General features: G+C 41.3%; 1 protein-coding gene across 1 annotated transcript; it reads right to left on the bottom strand.

Annotated features, from left to right (window-relative positions):
• Positions 1-6,977: 6,977 nt before the first annotated feature.
• Positions 6,978-7,763, bottom strand: LOC146469883 (uncharacterized). Its single transcript, XM_085122670.1, has one exon. It carries the CDS (start codon positions 7,761-7,763, stop codon positions 6,978-6,980), a length of 786 nt encoding a protein of 261 aa, XP_084978796.1.
• Between the last annotated feature and the right edge of the window lie 3,894 nt (positions 7,764-11,657).

Genomic DNA, 11,657 nt, shown 5'->3' with positions numbered 1-11,657 from the left:
CGACGAGAAGCACATTTTATTTCTCTGAAATTGACCGCTTAATACTTACACGTGTTAAATCGGACAGCGGACACTTTTCTGTGTACTTTTCTGTAAACTGACATCCCACATGTACATACGGACACTGGTTATCTACGCACTGGCTATTTTCTTTGTCGCAGCTATGGGTTAATTGTAAACATTGTACCCCGTTCAAATAATGACATATTTCTAGGGATTAATACGATTTTAATCCTAAATAAAACCGGCAGCAAAATAGCAGACATGTTTGATCAGTAACAATAAAGTAATTTTAGTCCGACTGACTATGACAAATGAGAGTAAGGTTACAGTAACTGTACAGTTAAGAAATTAAACAACCTTTTGTTGACGTAAAAATGTCTGTTTTATTCTTTGTATCGATAAAATATGTGCCCAAATGTCTGTGACGTTTTTTTCTGACAGCCTGCTTAACACGGACACCCGAATAATACGGACAGAAAAAACAAGAGGAGAGTTTGTCAGTGAATGCCGCCTTTCCGGAAGTCGAAACAGACGAAGAAGATGAAAAGACAGAAGAGGAAGATGAAGAAAATGGAGATTACGAAGAAGAAGATGAAAGCATGGATAGTGATGACGAAGATGACGACGAAACCTTGGGGAATGATTCCGAGTCTGACAGCAGTGATCCTTGGGAAAATCTGCGAGCAGAAGTGAGAGATGCTCTAAGTCCAAGTTATGTGAAACAAACCATTGCCGGCTGATAATTTCAGGAGAAATAGAACGAAAGTTAAACCGAATAAGTGCATTTAGACTAATATTTAGGCAATAAATGCAAGGAAACGGTGGTTTGTTTCAGTAATATTTTGATATAATTCTATATCATCGTCAGACTAGGTGACAATGCGGTAGCTAAAGTTTAAATCCTAAAAGGGTGGTAAATTAGCATCAATAGGCACGTGAGAATGAAATAAGTACAAAACAAAAAGAGAAAAACTGTCATGAGAATAAGCAGAGTTCTCTGCTTGCCTTCAAGCCATTGTTCAAGGATGGCGATGAACGTTTTATGTGATAGGCTTCTTTGTATAGAAGGAGGTTCCAATTGTCGTCACTGTCAATTATCTTTGTGTTGCTACGCACGGTTTCGGTGAAAAATTCTTTGTTGGTCGTAGAAGGTGGGCCGGTCTTATTGGAGAAAATGTCTGGTAAATTATACAGGCCTTGAATGTGTTGGATATTATCACACTGTCGAAGATGTTTGTATATATATAGCACTTTCTTTATCGGTGAGCGCGTGTTCTTGTGTGCGAGTAAATAGAGTTCTGTTCGTTTTGCCGATGTAAGAGCAATTGCAGCCGGGACAAGTGAACTCTTAAGTGAACTTCTACAACCACTCACACAAAATGAGTTCACACTGAAGGATACCTTCGACGCTGCAAATAGAATCAAGGCAATATCTCCAACCTTATTCACTGTTAGTTATGAATTCGTCTCTTTTGACGTGGAGTCTCTCTTTACTAATGTTCCTCTTCAGCGGACATTAAGAATCATTGAAGATCGAATCTACAACAAGAAGCTTGTCAAAACGAAGCTTAAGAAATCCACGCTTCGCAAACTTATTCGCGATACATGTACGAAAACCGTCTTTTCTTGTAACAACAAACTGTACGAACAAACCGATGGTGTCAGTATGTGTGGCTCTCTTGATCCAGTGCTAGCGAACATCATCATGACAGAATTTGAGCATGAAATTGTGAAGAAACTCATCGATCAGGGCTTAATAGCCTTCTACTGTAGATATGATCTGATTGTTGCGACTCTACAACTCAAGAAACCTCGTCCTAAACATGTCTACATCACCAGAAGGAGTTTCAAGTATTACAACAAAGCTGCCTTTCTTGAAGATATTTCTAAAGCTCCCTGGTCTGTAATAGAGGCTTCTGATGATGTGGAGGACAAACTGTACACTTTTAATTCCCCATTTACCCAGATTTTGGATCAACACGCGCCGCCTAAAACTGTTAAGCTTCGAACCCGGCCAACTCCATTTATTGACGACAATATACGGGCCCTAATGAAAACAAGGAATCACTGGCAAAAGCTAGTAGCTAGGCAAACAAACGATCCTGCTGCTTGGTCGGGCTATAAGAATTTTAAGCAAGAAGTAAAGCGAGAATTACGGATCGCTCAAAGGAATTTCGTGGAAGATTCCATCTCACAAAATGCAAATTATACTAACGCTATGTGGAAAACAATAAGATCATGTATTCTGTGATGAGAGGATTTATGGATATTTAGTTTAATTTGCTTTGCTGATAAAAATATAAAAGCCAACGTAGAAAATATTAAGTTCCTTAGTTTCAAGTTCAGTAAACCGTCAACACAACCTGTAGTATTCATTTAGGCCTAAACGGTTCCTATAAGATCATAACTGTAATTGAGCGTTGAAGTGTTATTGTAACCTGCGCTAGCCTTTTGTTAAACTGTTATCCACCTGTGTAACTTTTGAAAGTAATTAATGTTTCAGAATAAGCTTAGATTTCATCCAATAGAATTTCAGAAGTGATTGTTGTATTCCGTGATCTGACTCGTTGGCAAACAGTGATGTAATTCAAACGCTTTACTAGCTTAGGCTTAAATACAGGTGCTTTGTAAGATTTTCTTTGGTTGCATCCTTGGTTATATCCTTGCTTATGTTTTTGACTGTACGCGAGGATATAGTCTTGGTATTAAACCCTACGTTGGAGCCAAGTTCTGTGTGGTTTTACTGTCTCAGAGAAATTCGCTCGCCGTAAGAGATCTCGGTCCTTCCGCAGCCAGCGAGTGTTCCCCAGGAGAAAGGCCTTTACCGAAGTGTTTTTGAAGAGTTTCCCCGTCCGTCCGTATTTCCGTTTTGTGAAGGCAAAACCTGTTTTCACAATTCCAAAGAAATCGGCGAGTACAAGAGTTTACAGTGATGATGATAAAACCGTTGCCAATAGATTCAATCAGTTTTTCACCTCAATTGGAGAAATAACGAACGAAAAAATCAAACTGCTTGCAAATGAATGCGGCTACGCTCCATTGCAACCAACCTTCAGCCATGAATTCCCACCTGCAGAACAATTTACATTTACTAGAGTTCATTGTCAGGATATTGAAAAGATTGTATCGTCAATGGCTACAAATAAAGCACCTGGAATTGACAAGTCACCAGCTCGTGTCATATCAAAGACTCTGCACCTGTTATCATTCCTTCAATTACTTCTATAATAAATACTTCGCTTATTACAAGCCATTTCCTGAGGACTGGAAGATTGCTGAAGTGTCACCAATTTTGAAAGAAGGTGATTTTGAGGAAGCAGGCAACAATAGGCCAACCTCTTTATTGCCTTTTCTTTCTAAGGTGTGCGAAAAGGCGGCCCTAAACCAGCTCATACCCTACCTACACTGTTCTCTCCTTCAAGAAGGAGAGAACAGTGGTGGCATAAAAAGCCCAAAATAGCGAAAATAACGAAATTCCGACAACAGTTGAATGTCCCTTTATTCAGAACAGCTACCGGTCAGCGGTCCTTCCAGTACAGAGCTGTCAGTTTATGGAACAGCTTAGAACTTCGCCGCCCGAATAATAAGGGGAAAGACAAAATTCGATCACATTACTCCAGTACTACGGGAGTTACGCTGGCTAACTGTAACACAGCAACTTTACCTAAGAGACGCTGTTTTTACTTTCAAATGTATAACGGGTTGCGCCCCTGACTACCTTAGATCCAAGCTAGTTACCAGGGGTCGCGTGACACGAAATTCCGACAACAGTTGAATATCCATTCAGAACAGCTACCGGTCAGCGGTCCTTCCAGTACAGAGCTGTCAGTTTATGGGACAGCTTAGATAAAGATCTTAAACTTAGTGAAAATCATGAGGTTTTTAAGCGTAAACTTAAGCATATATTGCGGGACACTTAGGTATTTATAGACTTAATTAGTAATTTTCTACCTTTTATGTATCGTTCTTAAATGTATATATAATTAATTTACCTTATTTTCATTTTAAACATGTTGTATTGATCACCGAAAAGCCCCTCTGGGGAGTGTTCAATAAAGTATTATCTTATCTTATCTTATATGTGGATGACACACTCCTTCTCATCAAACGCAACACAATCAACACTTTACTGGAACATTTCCACAAGTTTGACCGAAATATCCGTTTTACCCATGACTTATTCGAGAACACCACTCCTCACGTTCTAGATATCAACATCGCCAGTGATGGCCTTGGAATTTACCGTAAAGATACTTTTACCGGGCAGTACACTAATTTTGATAGTTTCGTCCCTTGGCGACACAAGATATCTTGGGTTAGAGCACTGATTGACCGCATACACCGAATCTGCACTCCTAACAAAATTAAAACCGAGCTCAAACTAATCGGACAGTTTTTATCATGGAACGGTTTCCCCAAGCGTATTGCAAAATCGCTAATTAAACGCTTTACTACTATGGCACAAAATAGGGCTCCTGATCATCGCACCAATGTCACCTCCCAAACAAGCCAGGATTCAACTACTATATGGCTTACCATCCCATTCGTTGATGACCTAACAACACAGCTTACTAAGAAACTTAAGCATAAACTGCGCAGAAGTCTCGTCGACCCGAATGTGGACATTCGAATAAAACAAAAGACCACAAAATTATGCTTCTTCACGAGTGCTAAAGACAAAACACCACCATTATGCAAATCAGATGTTGTTTACGAATTCACTTGTCCCGGCTGCAATTGCTCTTACATCGGCAAAACGAACAGAACTCTATTTACTCGCACACAAGAACACGCGCTCACCGATAAAGAAAGTGCTATATATATACAAACATCTTCGACAGTGTGATAATATCCAACACATTCAAGGCCTGTATAATTTACCAGACATTTTCTCCAATAAGACCGGCCCACCTTCTACGACCAACAAAGAATTTTTCACCGAAACCGTGCGTAGCAACACAAAGATAATTGACAGTGACGACAATTGGAACCTCCTTCTATACAAAGAAGCCTATCACATAAAACGTTCATCGCCATCCTTGAACAATGGCTTGAAGGCAAGCAGAGAACTCTGCTTATTCTCATGACAGTTTTTCTCTTTTTGTTTTGTACTTATTTCATTCTCACGTGCCTATTGATGCTAATTTACCACCCTTTTAGGATTTAAACTTTAGCTACCGCATTGTCACCTAGTCTGACGATGATATAGAATTATATCGAAATATTACTGAAACAAACCACCGTTTCCTTGCATTTATTGCCTAAATACTAGTCTAAATGCACTTATTCGGTTTAACTTTCGTTCTATGTGAAACAAGTGGAGCGGTTTCTGGACAAGGGTGCATCTAAAGTGGTTGCTAAGGCCAAAGCGTTGAATTTTCTATTGCCGGTTCAAAGGCGAAGATTGCGAAGGCTGTACATACATTATCTAAAGTGGTCTCGTCTTCTCAGGCGTGATCCTGTGCATCAAGAAGTCATGAACACGCTACTTCGCTTCATGGGGGAGGAATCTACGGATTATGAAGAAGCTGCCTGTCAAATGGACAGGGCAGGGCAACTGCTCGGTGGTGTAAATTCTGCGGTTACAAGCACCCATTTAATCAGCCAAGTAAATGTCCTGCATTTGGAAAAAAGTGCATGAAGAGTAAGAAAGAAGGACACTTTGCACAGGTGTGCAAAGACATTGCTAAGAAAGGTTTACAAGTTGACACGGTGGAGCAGGAGAATTCTTTTGATGAAGACTGTCAGGGCAAGGGTGAGGATGTGCACACATATTTTGGATCTGTTGAACTGGGAACTGCTTCTGACAGCAGAAAGAGAAACAAAAGATTGATTACTCTCAAGATTGCAGGAAGAGACGTTCGAATCAAGGTAGACACAGGTGCAGAAGCCACAGTTATTCCCCACAACCTTTACACGCAAATCACTAAGAAACCTCCACAAAAAATTCATCAACAAAGAAACACATACACCCAAAGGGCTCCGTATCTCTTCCGACTCTGTACAAAAAACGAAAACTCGATGTGTTGTACCTTGTTGTGTAAGGCGACTTCACACCACTGTTGGTTTGTGATGCCTGCCTGGATCCGGAAGTGATTAAGTTTATGAATCTTCATTTAATAGATACACCTGAGCCACAAATCGTGAATTCAGACACATCAAGACAAGATGAAGACCAGAGTATTTTCGAGACTGACCCTGTGCTGCGTGAATATCAAGACTGTTTCAGTGACAAGCCTGGTAAACTGCTAACCAAAGTGCATTTGGACATTGATCCTTCAGTACCTCCAGTAGTCCTCCCGCCAAGGAAAATACGGATTGCTCTGCTAGAGCCAGCACAAGAAAAACTCAAAGAGATGGAAGAAGATGGTATTATTGTCAAAGTGGAGGAACATACACATTGGGTGTCATCTATGCTAGTTGTTGACAAAAGGAAAGCCAAAGATAGAGACATGAACATTCCACCATCTAAGGACGATGCTCGAAATTGTATTGACGCAAGGGACCTTAATAAGGCTCTCAAAAGGCCTTATTATCCAATGATTACTGTAGAGGAGGTAGCAAATCGCCTGTCAGATGCAAAAAGCTTCACATCCCTTGATGCTTGCGATGGGTACTGGCAACTCCAAGTGGATGACGAAAGTTCTAAGCTCTTAACGTTTAATACACCTTGGGGCTGTTACCGATTCACGACACTCCCTCTTGGCATTTCACCAGCTGCTGAAATCTACCAACGAGAGATGGACAGACGTTTTGAAGGGGTTCCTGTTCAAATAATAGTAGATGATTTCCTGATACATAGTGAAGATCAGAGAGACATGGATCAGAAGTTGAGAGTGGTTCTTGACAAGAGCAGAGAAGTAGGATTGAAGTTCAACCCCCAGAAAGTCAAACTCAGAGTTCCAAGAGTAAGCTATGTTGGACACATTCTCTTATCAGAAGGGTTGAAACCGGATCCAGAGAAATCAGGGCCATTAATCAAATGTTGCTATGGCCTTTGTGTGTTCTTTCACGCATGTTTTCAGCGCGCGTGATGTCTGACCAACATAAACAGAATCACAGTCTTTACACTTGATCTTGTATACGACTCCTCTGGAAGCCTCTTTCTCGATCTTGTCTTTTGGCTTTTTGAGTATGTTAGAGATGGTGCGAATAGGCTTATGGGCAACCTTGATGTTGAAATCTTGAAGAACTTTTGTGATTCTCTCGGAAAAACCTTTGGTGTAGGGCGGGATAACAAATCCACGTTGGTCGGTATCATTCATTTGTTGTTGTCTGTTCGGTTGGCCGCCACTGTGGATGAAGTTAACGTGGTAGTTGTTAGCGGCGAGGGCTTTCGCTACTCGCTTAGTTTCCCTTGTGACTTCCTCCCCAGTGGAAGGAATGTTCTTTGCGCGATCCATAAGGGTGCGTGCGACCGAATGTTTATGTTGGGGATGGTGGTGTGATTTGAAATCAAGGTAACGGTCGGTGTTAGTCGCTTTCCTGTAGACAGATACGGTGATCGAGCCATCTTCTTGTCTGGTCCGGTTTTGGTGCCGAGAAAGGCAAATTTTGGAACCCTCAGATTCTATGTCGATTGTAAATTTGATGTGAGGGTTGATGGAATTGAGATGTGCGTGGAATTCATCGACGTGTTCCCTTTTTACACACACATGGCTGTCATCTACGTACCTAGACCACCATTTAGGAGGGTGAGAGGGCAGTACAGACTGCGAAACGTATCCTAAAGAAGGCTGCAGCAGACCACAAAGACCCATTTGAAGGACTTCTCAAGTATCGCAATACACCTTTTCAAGATATTGGTGTATCACCTGTACAATTGCTGATGAGTCGTCCTACACACACAATGATCCCGACTCATAGACGTCTCTTAATACCACAAGCTGTCGGCCCTGACCAAGTTGCTAAAGCACTCAAACTTCGCCAGAACATTTCCAAGAGGAACTATGACAAACAAAGCAAAGATTTGCCTCCACTTGAGGAGGGTGACAAGGTGCGAATTCGTCCTAACAGAGAGCAAGAATGGCGCGAAGCAGAAGTGTTGCCAAGGTCATAGCTCTTGGAAGATGACCAAGGGCGTATTTACAGAAGAAATAGGAGACAGATCATCTCAGTTCCAAATGATCAGCCCATGCACCCACCGCTGTGTGATCCTGTAGTTTCAACATTTCATGACTCACCCAGGAGTCCACGTTTGCCTGAAACTGACCAACCGGCATTCACAGAAGCAGAAGTACCAACCAAAATTCACAGCAGATGCACACAGGTCACCCATTACTACAAGATCTGGATGGCAAGCTAAAAACTCACAAAGACTCATTGAATCCTGTTAGAGGGGAGATGTTGTAATGTTATTGACTAGGGACCCCACGGGATTCTGGGTCCCTGACTGTTTTCTCGGGCCACCCCGCAGACTGTTTTCGTGGCCATGTTTGAGTTCAGTGCGAGAGCACGTGTTAGACAGTTTTCACTTCGTTTCGATGAGGCCCGTTTGACGGAAAACGAACGTGAATAAACGCATTTAAAAATGAAAGAAGTTGCGACGTGAGCTTTCAGCACATGGACAAGGAACGCACTCTCTTGTGAACGTGGTGCACGCCCGAGTTACAAAAGGCTGTAATGAAAGGGTATGCGAAGCTCTAGAGCTGTTGGGAGAGCAGGTCCAAATAATTTGACACAAATTATGTCATTTACGTTAAACGCCCTGGGCTACCCAACCCTACGCTCGGAGATTTCCTCGGAGAATTCAGTATTAAACTTAACATCGATGACCACCTCGTGGAGTTTGTCTCCGGTGATCCCAAAAATTATGGCTACCAGACTCACAAGGCAAACGTTGAATGCAAAGTCCGTGGCTTCCGACTTAATAGTGAGGAATAAGCCCAGTTGAATTATGGCATCATGCGGGACAATGTTTTAAACGAAATTACAACCCCTCTGAGCAAACCCCGCCAGACCCAAATCGTAAAATCCAATCAGATTCCAAGACTTATGATCTCTACACCTTTCCCGATTCAAGTGTTATTAATTGGTCTATGACAAGCGAGTCCGTTGATCCCACTACTTCAAGACTATTCCGTATGGTTATCAGAAAGTCATAGACTGGATTGCTCAGGTGAACGAGGTCATTGTAAGCCACAGACTTGAATTTTTTTTATCTAAAAACTGTGCGTGTTTTTTCTGACCTCTTAACCCGTGTGACGTCATCATCTCAATAACTTCAGACTCAGGGGTGACGTCATTGATGACGCTTTATGTGCCCAATTTACTTTTAGGGTACTCCATTTTCCTAACTAGCATAAAGGATCCCTTGTCTCTACCATTTGTGAAGATAAATTATTGTTTCTATTCATGAATATTTATTTGTTGTAGTAGGGGATGCCGGTATCCCCTTGTTTTATAATTAAGTAGAAGCTTCTCAAGCGAAATCAGTTCTCAACTGGAAGGTCGACAGTTCTTCTCTCTCAAAATTTCGAAGTGGACGGATAATCAAACCCTTAAGGATATAAGTGAAGAGCAATTGCTGGAAGCTGTTCCTTCTTTTAGGAACGCGACATAAAATAGTTATTTCCAGGAGGGAAGAATTTTTTTTAGAACGAAAGTATGCGTGAGAGTTGACAAAAACCTAATGTAGTTAGCGTGTCGGGCGGTAAGCAGTCCGTTCCGATTTAAATTATTAAATTCAGCTTTTTTTCTCTTGGTGCGATTTAGTATATTAAAAAAAGGAGAGAAAAACCCGTTTTTTAAAGAACGAATCCTAAAAATGGTTGAAAGTGTGTGATATGTACAACCACCTGGGTATGAGCAACACGTTGCAGCTTGTAACTAGTTTCTTTAAATCTCGTCTCGTGGTTGACCCGGAAATTTCTTGTAAGTAGTTTTTGGGCACCACTCTCTGGCTGGCTGGGAGGAATTTGTAAATATAATTTTGTGTAAGTCGGTCGCTGGTCAGTAAGACTGCAGTAACACATCACCCAGTGTAATGTTTTAAAATTTGTGTAAGTAGCGCTCAGGTCACTAGGACCCCGCACAGGTCCCGCCCTGTGATTTGAAGGTTTTTGTTTTGTTATTAGATTTTTGTTGGTAGTTTGAATTCTGGTGTCTTTGACTTGTTATGGGACTGGGCACAATTCCACCCACTTCCGGTCGTGACGTCATCCTTCATAAATATCCAATGACATGAAAGCGAGGTTAGGGCGACCCTCATTACTATGCAAAAGCATGAAAGCAAGGTTAACTTGCCCTTCATTACTATGCAACGATATTTGACTCCCCCCATCAATAATGTTAGCTGCCGATCATTTTATGCTAATCTTTTGGTTGCTATAGTAACTCATTTTGATGAGTACCTGTCAAATCTTTGGCGGTAACATCAAAGGCACGTTGCTATGGTAACTCACTTTGTTGAGTACCTGTCAAATTGGGTCTAATTTAGCCCATAAAGGCCGATTTAGACGGTACAACTTTTCCTTACGACTGTCACAAGCGATTTCTGGAGCGCGTGCTGCTCGCGTCATATCATGCAAAAAATTTCACACAACTCTCGTCACTCAATATTGCCTATACCTAAGATAATCGTAGGATTTTGAAACATGTTTTAAAATCCTACGACATTTTTTGTGAAGTCCACGACAGTCGTAAGCCGGTTGTAGGTTTGATTTACACGAGACAATTCATGTCGTAGGCCTGCCGTAAGCTTGTCACATGCAACAAAGTCGTGCCCTGTAAATCGCCCTGACTACTAGCGCAACGTATCACGGTGCCTACTTTTGTTACTGCGCATCTCGAGATATTCGAGTTTCCTATCTATGGGTGGTGCCCACTTATACAGGGGAATTTTTGCGCGTTTTAAAATTATGTGGAGAAAGCAGAACTTACTGCAAGTGCTGTTTGTATCCACAAAGAAAATTGGGGGTAACCATACATTTTTCAGAGATAATTAATCTTCAATTTGGGAAAAAAATGTCAAACAATGCTTTGTATTTTACTGCTTTTTTGAATTATTGTTGCTCATTTATTATCTCACGGTTACCCCCAATTTTCTTTATGGATTCCAATAGCCCTTGCTAAGATCTGCTTGTCCCGCATAGTCATAAACTGCGCAAAAATACCTCGGTATTAGTAAGCACCGTCCTTTACAAGCAAAGTAACAGGACACACTACTTCGTATTACACAACGTATGTAAACGGTTGCACTCGTGGCTTTCCACCATGAAGTATATGTGTACCAAGATGGGTCAGTACAAACGTACGTCATGTAAGCCTACAGGATTGTCGAAGCTAAGGGTAAGGGTGTGAGGTTATGAGGATTCCTTCTATGAAATATTTAGTCTTAGCCGCAGCAAAATCCGAAAAACATTGGCTAGTGAAAAAAAGGTAATTTAAAAATATTATCAAACATTATTCATTGAAATTTGTGGTCAAAACTATGACTTTCGATGGAGTCTTTCGCTGTCAACATTTCACACAATGTCGTATGGCTACATTAATTTTGAAAAGAAATTCCCTTGAATGGTTTTGTTCCCTTTTCATCCAGCGCTTAGCAATTCCAAGCCATGCAGAGGAAAAATGGTGTACCATCAGAACAAGAGTTACTGAATCTTGCCTCAGAACTTGGATCTAAATGGAAGAATCTTGCTCGTGCCTTGGGC

This window comes from Pavona decussata, unplaced genomic scaffold (genome assembly GCF_977016875.1).
Source record: "Pavona decussata unplaced genomic scaffold, jaPavDecu1.1 SCAFFOLD_115, whole genome shotgun sequence".
Classification (NCBI taxonomy): domain Eukaryota; kingdom Metazoa; phylum Cnidaria; class Anthozoa; order Scleractinia; family Agariciidae; genus Pavona; species Pavona decussata.
The sequence above is the reverse complement of the archived record's forward strand: the minus strand, read 5'-3'. Positions and strand labels throughout refer to the sequence as shown.

Coding starts and splice junctions, on each gene's coding strand:
- LOC146469883 (XM_085122670.1), bottom strand. CDS start 7,763: ATGGGTCTTTGTGGTCTGCTGCAGCCTTCTTTAGGATACGTTTCGCAG.